At 41.9% G+C, this 16,848-nt stretch overlaps 1 protein-coding gene across 2 annotated transcripts in view; it reads left to right on the top strand.

Moving 5' to 3' along the window:
* The window catches only part of ATP13A4 (ATPase 13A4), a 37,159-nt gene extending 28,176 nt beyond the window's left edge, over positions 1 to 8,983 (top strand). Inside the window, exons 22-30 of one of the 2 annotated variants that reach the window (XM_068200692.1) lie at positions 443 to 485; positions 1,077 to 1,186; positions 1,983 to 2,079; positions 2,795 to 2,867; positions 4,120 to 4,294; positions 4,717 to 4,925; positions 5,852 to 5,940; positions 7,960 to 8,040; positions 8,546 to 8,983. In XM_068200692.1, coding sequence (XP_068056793.1) covers positions 443 to 485; positions 1,077 to 1,186; positions 1,983 to 2,079; positions 2,795 to 2,867; positions 4,120 to 4,294; positions 4,717 to 4,925; positions 5,852 to 5,940; positions 7,960 to 8,040; positions 8,546 to 8,767 — 1,099 coding nt within the window. In that variant the 3' untranslated portion in view covers positions 8,768 to 8,983. Of the gene's footprint in view, positions 1 to 442; positions 486 to 1,076; positions 1,187 to 1,982; positions 2,080 to 2,794; positions 2,868 to 4,119; positions 4,295 to 4,421; positions 4,593 to 4,716; positions 4,926 to 5,851; positions 5,941 to 7,959; positions 8,041 to 8,545 lie in introns of those variants that run through there. The other variant, XM_068200693.1, reaches the window with a different exon arrangement.
* Positions 8,984 to 16,848: the final 7,865 nt, after the last annotated feature.

Genomic DNA, 16,848 nt, shown 5'->3' with positions numbered 1-16,848 from the left:
TATATCTATCTATATCTAATCTATATCTATCTCTATCTATATCTATATCTATCTATATCTATATTTAATCTATATCTATATCTATATCTATATCTATCTATATATGTATGTATATATATATATAGAGAGAGAGAGAGATAGATATATTCCTGAGCCACAAGCATCTTGTTGCCTGTTGTTCATCTGTTTCCCAAGTCTTTTGAAGATCCTCACCCTTATTTCACCTAGCTAGCCTTAGGCCTTGTTCTACAGCAAGGTGAACTTTAAACCATTTCAGATTATCAGTCTGGGGTATGCAGTTGTGAGCACCTCAACTGCTGTCTGGCCAGGCAGGCTTTAACTTTCTAGAAAGGCTTTTAACAAAAATCTTGTACGACTTGCATAAATGACTTGCATGGAGCAGAGTCTGATTCCTCATTTGCCTTACCACTTTATTTTTTAGTTACTTTGTGGGCATGTGTGGAGATGGAGCCAATGACTGTGGGGTAAGTGACATTTTTCTACAGTATATTTTTTAAATGAGAAATTAATGCAATGCCAGTAGAATATTCATATTCCAAAATGAGCACATGCTGGAGATGGGAGTGTACCACTTATTCATAGAGCAGCTATACTACCACCAGTATTGATTTAGACCTGATCCCACTGTGTAGTCCTTTTCATGCAAGAGCTGTTCTAGGAAGAGATTTTTGCACTTGGTGATCTCAAAGACTGGTTCATTTTCCTTGCAAAAACCACCAGAAGATTCTCCTGGGGGGAGCAAGCAGAGAACCTAGACAAGCTGCATAAAGTGTGGGAACAAACAAGTGCTAAAAAAGGAGGCAGAGCCAAACCTGTCTTCTGCAGCTGGTAGTGGATGGCTGTGGGGTCTGTGGAAATTGAACTTTCCCATGCTCTCATCCCCATTCTTTCCCTGGACTTGGCATCTCACTGGAGGAACCCTCAGGGTGGAGCACCCAGGGAGTGAAGAGGGACTGCTGCCACAGAACACATCCTGTAATAAGGGGTCACTGCTAGGCTGACATGTAAGTTGCTGTGTCTTCCTGGTGAGCACTGAGAAGGAATGTGACTTTCAGGCTTTGAAAGTGGCACATGCAGGGATTTCACTGTCGGAGCAGGAGGCGTCTGTGGCTTCACCTTTCACATCCCGAACGCCCAGCATAGCCTGTGTTCCAGAGCTAATCAGGTAAGCATGGGGCTTTGCTTCCTATTTCATTAAGAACAAAGTTCCCACTCCTCTCAAACATTAGGATTGGGAGTTCCCACCAAGTCACAATATGCATATCTAGAGAAAAATAAATGTCTTTAACCTTGAAATTGTCATTTGCCTAGTCCCTAACTGAAATTCCTGTAAGATACATTATCACAAGAGGAGGGTATTTACAGTTGAGCTTTATGTCATCAAAAGTATTTTAAATGCAAAAGAAATAACAAAATGAACAATGCTCCATAAAGATGAATCAAATGTCCATCAGCCAACCTGTACACAAATTTTAGGTCCTACCCCTGATACCTTATGCTAGTAAAATAAGGTATCTATTATGTCAGGATCCTGATTTTGTTTACTGGAGTGTTTGAGTAGCCAGGGAGAGAGCATTATCCTGATTGGATATTGCATGTTCACTGTAGGAGGAGAGGACTTGTTAGTTCTGAGCTTACTGGGCAGCTGCTTGGCTTTGCAAATTTTTCCTCATATGGAGTTGTTACCTACACTATTAATGTCAGCAGAAAAAGTTGCTGGGGTAAATTGTAGTCTACAAACAGGTGACTGGAATCAAGCCTATTTCATTGAACAAGATATCTGCAAGTGAAGACTTTAAATTAATTTAGGTCAGATTTTAATTATTTCACCTCCCAGCAAGATACTAGTAAAGGCCTCTCTGCTTGTGACACATGCCTTGTTTTCAACAGCCTTTTGAGAAAACTGGCACCAGGACAAACCCACCACCTAATTGCTGGACTTTATTTGTGCCTTCACACAGGGAAGGCCGTGCTGCTCTTGTCACTTCCTTCTGCATGTTCAAGTACATGGCACTGTACAGCATAATTCAGTACCTTGGTGTTCTCCTGCTTTACTGGGTATGTATTGGGAACACATTGGCTGGAACTGGATAAGCTACTATTTCCTTGTAGGAGAAACAGGGCATAAAAGCCACATGAATCTGGGAGATGGAGATTTGCCTTTACCTGAGCTGCAAACTTCTGTGGTGTGATCATATGGTCCTCCTGTACCCTCAGCAGAAAACTGGCAAGAGTCTTCCCATTAACTTCAGCCAGAGGGCTCAAGATCCAAGCCAGGCAGAAAGGAAGCTGAGATACTGAATGGTGTTTTGGACATATGTCTGTGAAAAGGAAGAATCTGGTGTAAGCATATGCTGTTACAATTTATTCAGCATTTAAAGCATGAATTAGCTTGACAGTAAGCAAATCTCCTGGAGTGCCTTAAACCACTTTTTCATGGCTTTCTCCCAGATGGAGAGGAGGGCTTTGTGCTCAGAAATAACCCAGCAGTGAGAAAGCAGTCTCTTCAAATATCTTCTCTTTTATTGCCTGGAGTGAACTGAAAGTGTAGTTAGTCTGAACAATGTGCAAAATGAGAATATTTACCACAGGCCCAATGGTGAGGAACCTATTGGCAGGGTGGTAAAATGTGTGGTCTCCTTATCCGCAGAGCAGCATTTCAGAACAAAGAGCAGTAGCTCCATGGATATAATACAGCTTTCTGGAGATGATAGAAACGTGTCCATGGCAAATGTCTGATTTGTGAATTTTTCCTTTTTTTCCTTCTTTTCAGCAACTAAACGCCTTTGGGAATTACCAGTTTTTGTTCCAAGATTTGGCTATTACCACCGTAATTGGTGTGACAAGTAAGCCCCTTAGTCATCCTATGTATTAATGAGAGAATGATCTCAAATATTTTTCTCCTCTTTGTACATAGAGAAAGAAAGAAAATGGAGGCCAAGCTTTCTGCAGACTAAACATCCTCTATGTAGAATACAGGATTTTTGGATTAGTATAAGAGGGGTCTTGTTTGAGAAAAGCCCTAAAGATGGGAAGTATTTAGTGGTGCATTTGCTGAGTGTGTAGGTTGTTGCTAACTGGGGGTGCTGTCTTTAGGACCAAGGAGTAAACCCACAGCAAGTGCAGTGGAAAGTCTATTCAGGCACTTTCCTGTTGACTTAGGAAGATAGATTAAGAAGACACCTGACTCCATGCCCAAATGAAAAAGTAGGGATTAGCTTTTATGACTCCAGCTCACATTTGAAGCTGTGTAAACCAGATCCCTGAAAGAAAAGAGAGGTGAAAATGGAGAAGAAAGAAATTACAAATGTCAGACACTACAAAGCAGGGAACTGTAAGCCAGGAATAAGAGGGGAAACCAGTGCTGAGGCAGAAAGAGAATGACAATGTTATTGAGACAGAGTAAGTGCAGGGAGAGTTTTAGAAGCAGGAATGGCAAGGACAGGGCCATGAAAAGCATATAGCAAAACCACATCCTGGTATGTTCCACCCTTGCTGGAACACAGACAACAGGAAAAGACTTTGATGAAATCAAGCCTTAAAAGGTCAGCCACAACAACACTGGGTGCCAAAAGCTACATTGCTGTAAGTAGTTTATCTGGAATTGCATCAAAGCTTTGTGCATAACTCTTTTACTCAAAGACTGGATAATTTTGTTAAACCTAAGAACAGAGGAAAACCTGTTGTGTCAGGTAATGCTGTCCTTCTTCAGCTCAAATAACCTGCTTAGATGTTTAGTACAGGAAGATGAACAGAACACGGGCAGCAAAGAATCCCAAGCCACAGCTGACAAGTGACAGAAAGAGAACAGAAGAGCATAAGTATATGTTCATAATCTTGTGCCTGACAGTAGCCAAATAAAATAAAAAGCCAATATTTTTTTTGAAAAATACCTCATGATAGATGACATTAGTTAACCTCTTCTGTGTCAATATGATTTTGTATGAAAACATCTGTGTGTTTTGTACTTGATACAATCTTTGTATGTTTTATTAAGAATATTACAGACTGCAAAAGTGCCATTGATACAGTCAGTATTACACAGCATCACTGCTTGTATTTTGGACACACTAGTAAACACACCTGTGCATATTTCAGTGAGTTTCACACGTGCCTATCCAAAGCTGGTCCCCTACAGGCCTCCGAGCCAGCTCATCTCACCCCCATTGCTGCTCTCTGTTGTGCTTAACATCCTCTTCAGCCTCAGCATGCAGATCTTCGGCTTTGTGGTGGTCCAGGAGCAGCCTTGGTATTCCAAGACCGATATACACAGGTAGGACCCCTTTCTGGGACTCTGGATACCACAGGGTTGACCTAGTGGGGCAGGTCTGCGTGAAACTATTGGTCAGCTGAACTGCAGGCCAGATGAGCAGCTGCAGCAGACCCTGTGCTGCCCACAGGGTGCAAACACTTTAACCAGTGTTGTCTGAGGTCCCTAAGCTCTCCAGCAACCTGCCACGCACAGTTCATGCGGTGAGAGTGCTTCTGCTGAGCACAGAGAGGAGGATTTGATTGCAGGAGTGACCAGGTTTGAGCTCAAGCTCTAACAAGTTCACCAAGCTCAACCAGTGGTGAGATTGAAGGCATTGCCAATATCATGGCTGTGAGGGAGGATTCTTGATAGTTAACAGTGGAAGCTGGGGGAAATAACCAGGACAATGATCATTCTCTGAACAGTGTGACACTCTTTTTCAGTGCCTGCCTATCAGTGAACAACTATGAGAGGAATTCATCCTTCAGCCTGGAGCTCCATGGGATGAGAGATGGAGCCCATGAGCAAATAGACAATGGCTTCAAGAGCTATGAAAACACCACAGTGTGGCTGCTTAGTACCATCAATTGCCTCATTGTAGCACTAGTGTTTTCCAAGGGAAAGCCTTTCAGGCAGCCCATCTACACCAACTGTAAGTATGGGGAGAGAAGAAATGATATGTAAGTCAACTTATATAAGGAGGTCAGTTTAATAGGGAAAAATTAAACTTGACCAAAATTATGTCAGCCAAAAAGTCAGAAGACTGTCATGTGAAGGGAAGATGAGCACAAAGGTTTGTGACAGTTCCAGAAGATGCAGTGAGTCGTGGAAGAGCTGTTCTTTTTCTGTTTGGGACAAATCCTCCAGCATGCTCTTAGACAAAACTCTCTTCAGCTCCTTTTTTTTACTGAAGAGTTAAAATCATGCTGCAGGTTTCATGGCTTTGATGTTTCAGTATAGTAATAGTGAGGAGGGAACATTCCTTGTAGAGAGCAGAAAAATGGGTCATCCGTCTACCATAACAAGGCAAAACACAAATGAGTGGGTGGAGGATGAAGTTCGGTGCATGCCAGCTGAAGAGAAAATGAATTTACATCACTGGAACTTCTACCTACAGATGGAGAAGATGGAGAAGGTAATAGGTTCTCCATTACTTAGACTCTTTAGATCCTGATCAAGAGCAAAATCTTGACATCACTGAAGTTGAAGGCAGCATTCCTAACCATGTTAACAAGATCAAGACTATATCCTGGCTGTTTTTCTGAATCACAGGATATACTGTGATCAGAGAGAGAACTCACTGGAAGGCTGTGAAGCTTCTCAGATGTAAAAGGTCAAATCAAATGTTCAAAATACACATTTGGTGTTTTAAATCTGTGGCTACAATGCTTGTCCCACACTCATGTACAGCTGGAGTTTTACTCTGTTCATTTCTCTTTTGTTGAATATTCCTTTCTATGTCATGGATTCTTTTGATGACTGTGTAACAGAAAATTATTACAATCTTCTATAGTAAAGGCAAACAGCTGAGATTGCTCATAAACCTGTGGGTTTCTTTCTTTGGTCTTATCCCTTCAGATGTGTTCATACTGGTGCTCACAGGGCAGCTGGGCATTTGCCTCTTCTTGATGTTTGCTGACATTGATGATCTCTACTCCAAGATGGATGTGAGTATTGTTCTAAAGGGGATTTTCTTCCTACTGCCAGTCCATTATAAGCACACTGGGATTGTTTTAACAAGAGGCATAGACTTTTGCAGGGAGACATGGCCCCTCTAAGGACAAATAATATTTAAAGAGGTGGATTTTAGATTGTGGGATTGTAGAAACTTCTGGAAATACAGAAGTATTTCCAGAATATAGAATACAATCTGTGCATTTACAGAATACTATCTGTGCATTCAGCAGGACAGCTACACATGTAATTTTGATTGTTTCAGCACATTGTCCAAGCAACAGAAGATAACATCACTAAGCTTATGTGTGGTATGTTGGTGGCTTGTGAAGCCAGGAGCAGAACAGGGCTGGGCTCTGCGAGTTTCAAATAAAGCACCATGTTCATGTGTTTCTCAAGCTGAGCTAATCTGAACAAAGGTCCTCTCGCCAAAATCTGCCAGTTGGCACTCAGAGCAGCTTTCAGTTCCAGTCCTTAATCTTTTGAGGCTCCCCATTTAAAATTTAGAGAGCCTGCAGTTTCCTGAAGCAGGATTTGTGTTTGGAACAATTGTAGGGAAAGACTAGTGGGGCTGCCATGGCAAGAGAGGATCTGTCTTGATCCTTGATTAATAAATGCCAATAAGGCTTGACTTATGTACTCTGGCAGAATGCAAGCTGGGAGTTGTCTTGTGCAAATCCATCCCAAGGAAAATGTGAGGGAAGGATAAGATCTACATCAGCTGAAGGATGGGGTTGTCAGTGGAGCTGACAATTAGTATGTTGAGGCTGGGAGATGTTAACCTCCTCTGCTGTGACACTCTCACAGCCTTGCTGTAGGAGTCACAGGAACAAAACAAGAAAAGCACCTCAAAGCTATTTTTTCCTGTACATTTGCTAACAGAGCAGTGGCTTTGAATCACAAGTGCTGAACACAATGCAGCTTCCAGTCCTGTATGCTTGCATGTCAGTTAGCAAGTCGGTTTAGATATGGGATTAATGGAATTTGTAAAAAGAAAGATAGTCAAAGGTAGTCATTTAAAATCAAGTCCGAGTCTCGATTTTAAAAGTCAAACAGCCCACTTACCACTGTTGCCTGTAACTATCTGCAGAGCCCGGCTCAGCAGGCAGACCCACTTAGAGAACCTGCCACGAGATGGCACTTTAAAGCAGGTCATCGTCCTGTTGTGGAATGCCGTGGCACAGGAAATTTTTCAGCACTGCAGCTGCAAGGGGATAAAATGCTTTTGGGGACCACTGCAAAGTTCCCAGCCTGAGCGATCTGGAGGGAATTTGCAGGAATTGCTGAGAAGAGAAAAGGAAGGAGTAGCAATAAAAACCTCTGCAATAGCCTAGCCCTGGAGAAATAGCCAATCCAAATTGTGGATCTGAGCTGCATCTCCAAAAACAGTTCAGCTACAGCCAGAAAGCCAGTCCCATCTTTGGGAAGCTGGAACTGGATTTGGGGATGAAATACTTAGTTTGAACTATTTCTTAATATTAGAAATTTAAAAAGCAGTTAGATTTCCTCTTGCCGTTCTAAAGAATGGTTTTCTCTGTTTTCTCTACTGCATCATAGATTTAAAAGCATCTTTATCAGTAATTCCTCAAGACAAATAGCAGTATTAGCTCATCAGCAGGGTAAGCCAGTTTGGGAGTCTGGCTTTCTATGACATGAAGCTACTGAAGATCTGGAGCACAAGTCATGTAAGGAGTGGCTGAGGAGGCTGTGTTTGTTTAGTCTCAGGAAAAGGAGGCTCTGGGGAGACAGTTACCTGACAGGAGGTTGTAGCCACTTATTTTCTCCCATGTAACAAGTGATAGAGAAGAAATGGCCTCAAGTTGTGCCAAGGAAAGTTTAGACTGGAGACTGAGAAAAAATTTTAACTGAAAGGGTTACAGACTGGAACAGACTGCTCAGGGAAGTGGTTGAGCCATCATCCCTGGAAGTATTTAAAAGAAGTGTAGTTGCGGCACTTAGGGACATGGTGGACCTGGCAATGCTTTGCAATGCTTCTCCTGCTTTTTCCCCAGCTCGTTTGCACCCCTACCACGTGGCGAATGTCCATGGTGGGAATGCTTGCAGTCACGTTTTCTGTGTCCTTCCTTGTCGAGGTGAGTGTGCATCATTGGATGTGCTGGTCAGCACTAAATGGAGTGGAAAAATGGTCTAGTCTTGCTCTTTCTCCCTCCTTGATATTCCCTCAATTTGGGAATATCTAGTAAAACAGGAGTAATTGCTGCTACCTCACCCTTGCTCCCTTTTCTTAAAGCACTCCATCTGAATGATAAGGGAATGCAAGGCCTGGCTACCTTTTTCTTTCCTCTGGTGAGTGGGAACTATCAGGCCCTGCCCCAGGCTAGAAAAATATGGGCAGTCTGTGGTGTTTTCTGCTCAGATCCTGAAGACTCTTGGGAGGAACTGTCACAGTTCTCTGGTGGAGAACTCTGGAGGAGTTGCTATGAAATGTGGTCAATAAAAGGCTGTTTAAGGGACATGGATGAGCAGGACATGTGGGAGATCTGGGTCTCCACTATTTGCCCCATGTTTGTACTTTGGATGAAGAGTAAAAGGCTGTCCATGTCCTCTTAAACCCTCTTTTTGCTTTTACCTTTACAGGAAGCTGTCATTGAGAACAGACCCCTGTGGCTGCTTCTGAAAAAGACATTCCGGTATCGCTCAAAGAGCCACTACAAGAGGCTGCAGCAGGTGTTGGAGCAGGACTCAGCCTGGCCACCTCTGAATGAAACCTTCTTTTCAGACTCTGTGGCAGTAACAGTAGAAGGAAATATGGGAGGCCATAGCAATCCAACATTTGACAGCAGTGAGGATTCACTCTGAAGGAAACTGCAGTGGACACATGTCCAGGACAGTTGCATTTGATCTTAAAAGGACTCAGTGACTTAAAAAGAGGAAGGGCTGACTCTCCCATTCTAGGAGTAACCAGCTCTTTTTTACTTCTAAATTAACTGGAAGCATAAAATCTGCTGCAGTGACATAAAGCCACGATGAGGTTTCCTCTGTCCCCTAGCCCATATACAAATGGCTGCCAGCTGTAAATTGAACACCTTACTGAATGTTGGTAAAGTATTTGTGGTTGAAACACCCCATTGCTGCGTCCCTCTGTTGAACTGCATTGTGCAGTCCCTAAGGGTGGGACATGCTCCGGATGAAAAGTAGCTAATTGCAGTAGCAGCACTCCTCTGGGCAGATCCCCTTTGAGAAAACAAGTAGAACTTCTGCTAGAGGCTGCTGAGCATAGGCGTTCCTGGGATTCTTCGTGGAGTTTCAGATACTGCTACTTGGTGTCTTGCTTTTTTTGGAGGTTTTAACCCTTCTGGCAATACTTGGCTTCCAGAGCTGAAAGGAGCTGCAAACAGCCAAACCTTTCTGGAAGTGTCCACTCCCAGCACCATTGTGCTTTTCCTATGGTGGGAACAAGAAGCACTCTCTTGCTAGCTCACTGCTACCAGGAAACCTGTTTGCCCTCTTAGTTTTTAGCAAGTGATATTCGCATTTTATGGGTAAAAAATTGTTGACCTGCAGAGCAGAATTATTTCATTATTTAACTGTTTTTTTTGGGGGGGGCAGGAGGTGTTTTTTCAGGATATCCATTAAAAATATAGAGTAGAATGTATTAATTACAAGTCATGATCTCATCCTTCAAGGACATGCTGTCTCTTGTGGTGTGAGCTTGCTTTACCAGGGCAGGTTCTGCACAGCTGCACTGCCTCCTGGCATCAGTTTTACCAGTGCCAAAAGAAGCAAACTTTGAAGGGGTTATTAACCTCAAGGACCTAAGGTCTGAAGTAAAAGATGTGGAGCCAGCTAGGTCTCAAAATATTTTTTTTAAATTCTGTGGCATGCTCTTAAGTTGAACCATCTGAGGTTTAGTCTCTGGTTTTTCCATAATTGTAGATGCAATTCAATCATCAGCTCATATCCCTCATCTGTTAACCTTTGATGAAGAATTATTCATTTTGCTGTGCTGTATTTGCAATACATAAATGAAACAACACAGCACATTCCTGCAAGAGTTACTTACTCAAAAAAAAAAAAAAAGCAGCTTCTACCTTCACATACTCTCTTAGCCCTGAGATGCTAATCTCTGATGTTAATCTGCCTTTCTCCTCACTGCATTTTGCAATTTTGGTCCTCAGCTGGATAAAACAACAAGATAGCCAATCAGAAGGGCTTTGGATCAAGAGGAACACTTCCTTCTGTGGATAAGGTGTGCAGGGGAGCTGTGCCTTCTGAGCTGAGTTGTTTTCCACAGCTGGAGCTAATCTATGTTTTTACTGGGTGGGGCTGAGAAGCACTTTATTACTGGAAACTGTATTTTCCCACCACTGTGTGCTAAAGCACTCACATGCTGCCACAAAAAGCCAGGAAACAGGCAAGTTGGGAATCATGGGAAAAACTTATTTGGTTTTTAGATTTAAAAATCAGCTTGGGAAGCAGAGAGCAAATCAGAAAAAATCATTAATTGTGTTGAGTCAACATATCTGCACCAGAGCAGAGTCTGAAAATAATCTAGCCTGAACCTAAAAATAACTAAGAAAATAAAGAAATAATAGCTAAGAATAAAAAGAAAAAAAAAAAAAAACAAAACAACAAACTTAACCAAACAATATTTCTATTTGAAAAAAACATTTATTTGACTCAAAGCAATTTTATCATCTGTTTTTGACAAGTTTGACATAAGCAAATGGAGTAAATACCTTCCTACCTACACTAGTTTACCTAATGGTAAATGCCTGTCACAAAACCACACAACTTGACACAAACTAGAGATATTTCATATTAATTCCTAGAAGTGTCTCCAAAGTTTTCATGGGTTCCCAGTTCACAACAAAAGCCACTGGAAGGGGAAGGCTAGATGCTCTCTGCATTCCTTACAGCTTGGGGCACCAAAGAGCAGGTTTAGTGGAGTTACTCCTGACATCCTGTCTTTTAGGTAAAATAACATTTTTCTAAAGACAAAATTCAATGTCCTATTATGAACTCCCTGACCAAACTAATATGTTGCTGCATGTGATACAGTGACAGCAGCAGTAGCATTGCAGACCAGGCATGTGATTTATGTTTAGATATCTCTAACACTATAAAAGTATCAAGTCTTTGTAAACCTGTAGTAATTGCTGGGTTAAGGAGATGAAGAACTACTTGCCTGCTGCTGAAATACAGCCTTACCTGCAAGAGAGCAGAATTCAGATCCTAGATAATGTTTAACCTCTGCCACTCTAAGCACTGTAATCACCTCTACTCATTTTCAGAGAGGGCAGTGAGTCAGGCCAGCACTTGGGGGCACAGTTATAAAGATTTCACCTGGATGCTTTGGGATGGGGTGACTGATACTTCGTAGACATAATCCATGGTGGAAAGCTGGCAAACATCTTTGGCTATTAGCACACATTCCTGGCAGAGGGTTGCAGGGAATGATAGGAAGCTAAGGAAGTGCTGCATATTTGTAACAGCTAAATATTTCCCTTATGATGACTGTGTCCCTTCTTGGAGAGCAGTACTGTCAAAGACTGATGTCCTTCTCTTCTGCTGTTGGCCTTTATTCCTGACAGAACTTTTCCTGTGGACAGGGACATCTTGTCTCCTGACTGAGCAGCAGCACAGACTTGGAGTGCTCGTGCTTTTTGCAGCTGCTGGAACCACAGCCAAATCATAACTGTCCTTTCATGGAGGCTCTTGCTAATGATCTTTATTTTAGTCCAGCTAAGGCACACTCGTTCCTCTTTAACAGCCTTGGTTTAGTAGTCCAGAGACTACAAATCACCAGAGAAATGCTTCTGCTGGGCTTGCTTGTGGCCTCAACAGCAGAGTAAAGCACAAGTGTGTTTTAGAACAGAGGGAAATATTTGCAAAATTGCTATTTTTAACTGCTTTTTTCATCTCATACCTTCCTTTTCTCCTACGACATAGACACAGAATGTTTTTTTTTCTGCATAAATAAGGACACAGAGCAGGACGGATCTTCCTCTACAAAGGACAAAACAAACACATCTTGTGGATAAGAGGGGAAACAGTTATGGATAGTTACTTGCTGAGCTTGCATATAGAAATGCCAGGCCTGTGTTTTTTCGTACAGGATATTGTCACGCCATCTGTGTTCACTTTACTGGGCTATGGATGCTACATCAGTGTCCTTAAAAGGGGAGACACCAATGAATGCTGGGACTCTAAACTAGTATGTGCCTGAACTTTTACTGAAGTATGTTTGAAACAACACAAAATTCATGAAAAGTTCCAGGGCTCTTGAAATGGGTTAGATTTGATGTTACCAACCTTTCAGTGCCCTCTGGAGAGAGGTTTTGAAGAGAACTCCAGTGTGGCACTCTGAAAATTTGAACTTTGCACTTCCATCCAAGGCTGAAACTTCATGTTTGAAATACTAATGGTAGTGCCTGGAGGCAGACTGGTTTCATAAGCCTGTGGTAGTTCAGTCCAGTCCAGATACAACTTCAGTGTCCAAGGACTGGCACCCTGATTTAGTGTCTGTCTCTTTGTTCTAGTGAATGTCGAAGAATGCATTAAATTTTCAGTGGGGGACCAAATTTGTCAGATGAATAATTCATTTCAGTTCCAACCTTTATGCAGAAAACACTTTCAGTGGCTATTTTAGTTCCACTAGCTCTACAGAATAGTCTGTCACTACTTCAGAGAATCCGAGTGGCGTGTAAATCTTCAAAAAATGTCATCTAAACCTTTTGCTGTTAGTTAGGTACCACAATAACCAAAATTCTGCTCTCAGATATCTGTGGGGCTTGTGGCCTGTTTTAACATAAAACATAGAAGTGAGAGATATTGTTATAAGGCTGACTGTAATGTAGAGTAGCTAAAAGTATGGAAGTACAAGGAAATCAAACCATCATTGTAGCAGTAGTCTAAGGCTGATTACTGCTGACCTCACAGACAATTAGGTTTTCTTTTTTTCCAAATAAATTTCATATTAACAGGGACCTTGTTAAATCATAAAATATCAAAGTTTTATTTTATGCTAACTCACTCTTCCCCCTCCCCATTATTTGGATACCGTCTCCTGAGTAGCACTTACATAACAGCAGAAATGCCACCTCTGTTAGATGGCTCTGCTGGGAAATCACATGACTTATAGTCATGACAAAGTCTGACTTTCAGTTTCCAACATAGTTGCTGAATAAAAGAATTGTCTGCCAACATTTTCTAGTTACTCACATGTGTAAGCTGATAAGCTGTTCCCTAGCAGCCAGGAGGAACAACCCTGTCCTGGGGTGCCCCAGGCACAGCATCACCAGCCAGACAAGGGGGCTCCTGACTCCTGACAAATGTTTTATTAATCTTTAGGAAGACATGAGGCTTAGAGGTCAACACTGAGAACTGCAATTCCTGAAGATAGTAGTGGTGTGATTAGAGGTGGTGGAGGGAGCGAAGGGATGGCAGCTCTGAGGTGCAGTGACCTGGTTCTTAAGATCACATGCTGTTTAGAGCCAGGCACAGCATATGTTGCCTCCAAATTCACTGCTGAAATTGTTCTTGAGCTGAATTATGGGGCAAGGACAAGATCCAGCCTTTTGAGAGGTTCCTTGAGAAGCTGAAGTGCTGTCTGTGGAGTGCTGCCCAGGAGAACCTTTATTGCTGCCTCTCACTGATTTTGGCAAAGTCCACGTGATAAGCTGGGGCTTTTACCAACACAGGTGTGTTGGCTGCACATCACATTTTTGCATCTTCAATATCTGTTGGATGAGTAGCACTCCCATGCTGAACAAGTGCTCAGAGATGCCAATCTACCTTTGTACTTAGAGTACTGGTGTCCATCATTTTGCAATTGCAATTTTTAAATCAAAATAAAGCATTGTCACCAGAGGACACAATGAAAAACGATGCACCACAGCTTTGGTCACCATGAAGAGACTAATTTATTTTTTCTAATTCCAATCATTTATAGTTCTCAAAAGGTGCCAGTGGATTGGAAGGTGAATGTGCCACCTCTCCAACGACACTGGACAAACTACCAGTCTATCAAATTTTTCCGCCTCTATGAAAGAATGCAAAACAATAGGTTGTTTACAGAAAGTTGTGTGAGAAAGTTCTCTACAAGAATGTAAATTCAGAAGGCTTTAGAAAATCCTAAGAAATCAGGGCGACAAAGCATTCTGTCTAATGGACTTGCAATGACAATTAACTTCATCATCTCAGGAGATCCAGTTGTATGACTTAGATTGCAATAACTGGCAAAGCTCAGCCACCTAACTAAATTAGAATTTCTGTATTTCTTCTTGCAATGGCAGTTTTATAATACCAAGTCTTGACAACTTGGTAGTTCCGTTGATATCCTGCAACTGTTAAGCGCAAATAAACCTTCTACTAAGGGATTGCAGAGAGCAAGGCTACATTGAAAGGGGCTGACTCTGGCATGAAGCAGGAACTGCTTCTTGAAGGCCAAGGGAGATACAGGGGCATGAATTGGAATCAAACAGAAAATTGGATCCATGTTCCCACCGCATGTTAACATTCTATGTTAACTCAATGAACTCGCATCCTGACTTTTAATGAGTGATGTGAAACCTCCCTGGGAAACTCTGAGTTCAGTTTCTGTGCTGTTAGCACAGAACCGTAACTTCCCGTTTCTTGTTGACTACTGGTGTCTTGCTGCAGTCACTTTCCCATCCACAGCAGCCTCCCAGGCTGCACCACCTTGCTGAGGAGCATTACAAAGTTCAGGTTACCATCTGCACCAAGAGAGGAGTGAGTCACCTGCATCTTATTTTCCTCAGCAGCCAGTATAATGAACTAACATGTTGAAATGTATCTGGAATTGCACAGCAAAGGAGGAATGGGGCAGAGACAGGTGAGGTTGGCAGGGCAGCAAGAAGTATGGACACAGCCTGTGTGATGCAGTAATGATGCATCTGTATCTGCAGCATCTGTCATGATACAGTTGAAACCAGTAATTTGTGTTAAGAGTCTAGAACAGCTTGGAAATTTAATTTCACAAATAAACAACTAGATAACAATTCTGGCCTTCCAAGACCTGCTTCGTGGCTCTGCTATAGGCTGATTACACAATCTTGTCAAGCAGTTTGCGAGTGGTTTTTAAGGAGTTTAGACACATGGCTCCCATCCAGGTATGTGCTTTCTTTCTCAGCCTCAGTTCCTCACTCATGCTCACTTGGAGAGAGAGGTTTAAAGGGCTGATCTTTGAGCTGTTTTTCAGCCAGTATTATTTCTAAGAAGCACTGGTTTAAAATAATACAGTGGAGAAGATTACTGATACTGTGTGTGTCTTGAGACTTACTTGAACTGTCCAAAACTTGTGCACAAGTAAAGTTAATTTTTGTATTGGTCTACAGGAATCTTGTTACTTAGTCCCTGGAGACACATTTCTTTTATGTGGAAAAAGGTTCTGTCTCCCCTGTGATGCTGTCCTGATTGATGGAAACTGCACTGTGAATAAAGGGAAGTTCTCAGGTGCAGCACTGGAGATAGGAATGCTAAGGTTCTTGGAAAGGATGTGTCTATCTGTTCTGACAGCAAATTATTTACTATTTATTAGTGTAGTTTGCAGCAGGAGGGAGAAAAACTGTGGCTTGAATAATTCACAGTTGTCTTAAGCTTTTGGACACTGTCATCGTGTAATATGACTTTCTTATCCACACTAAAAACAAGTAGCAATTATGGACTCTTAGGAGTAGAAAGTGAAAATGTATACATAAGTAAATGGAGTTACTTGACAGAATATGTATTTTTTTAGTTTTTGGATTCTGCTGTTGCAGCAGTTCAGCTCAAACACAAAAAGCAAAGAGGCCAATGTTAGCCCTAAACATCAAGACACTGCAAAGCATAAACTTGGTTCATGGACAAAATGTGACCCAACCTCTTCATACATAATGTACAGAATCTATTGTACCATGGGCGGGAGGAGGCAAGAGAAGGAAAGAAGCTGCTCTTCTCTCTGCCATGTCCCGGCCTGGAGGGGTTCTGGATCTCTACAGTTAACTACCTTGTCATTTTTACTCCTTCCTTGTCAACCTTTTTCTCAAGAGAGACACCCAGGTGTTTTTGGGGAGGCAGAGTGTGATGGGTGTCCCTGCTTCCTACTCAGCTCCCTCCCTCTGAGGAAGACACCTGGGCACTGCTGTGGCAGGTGTAGCCACAAAGGAGGCTGCTAATTCAAGGCAAACAGAACTCAGCAGCAGCCCGAGTGCTTTTAATTACCCTGAGGGCATTAGGAGAATGTGCACAGGGCTGTTCAATTATGTCATTCTCAGCACAGTTAATAAATAACCTAGTCAATAAAACTTTCGTCTTGTAAATGTTAGGATAATGCTTCTTCTGTTGAAATTAGGTCTTGCTGATTTTGGTCATTGTCAAATATTACCTACCTTCTGCAAAATCCATGAGACCACAGATCAGAGCTGCAAAGGTCACATGTCTTTAGGGACTTCCCTAAACCCTGGCAGGCTACATCTCAATTTCAAGCCTAAAGACCATGGAAATCCTAAAGGAATAACCATATAAACATAAAAGTTGATTATATTAAACATTGTACTATTTAATTCATATTGCAAAATACAATAACAGACTTCAGCGCTTCAGTGCATGTGATGCCAAACTCAAAGTGTTAATCTTTTCCAGTGGCCAGGACAAATCATACACCCCATATCAACTCCCAGGATCATTAGTAGTTATTAATACACCAGATACTTCAACATCACAGAGATAATTGTGCCATAATGAATGAAAGAAGAAATTCATTGCAAGAGGAGAATAATCACATTCCCAATATGTCTTAAGAAAGCAGAGAGGAAATTACTATCTGATGCAAATTAATGAGATTAAATTAATAAGTGTCAACCAATAAGATACTCTTCCAGTGGGACCAGACTGCAGGCACATAGTACAATCTCTTCTTGGCCCTCCTCCAGTGCTCA

Source organism: Anomalospiza imberbis, chromosome 10 (assembly GCF_031753505.1).
Source record: "Anomalospiza imberbis isolate Cuckoo-Finch-1a 21T00152 chromosome 10, ASM3175350v1, whole genome shotgun sequence".
Lineage (NCBI taxonomy): Eukaryota > Metazoa > Chordata > Aves > Passeriformes > Viduidae > Anomalospiza > Anomalospiza imberbis.
Note: the sequence above shows the minus strand (reverse complement) of the source record. Positions and strands in the feature narration are given on the sequence as shown.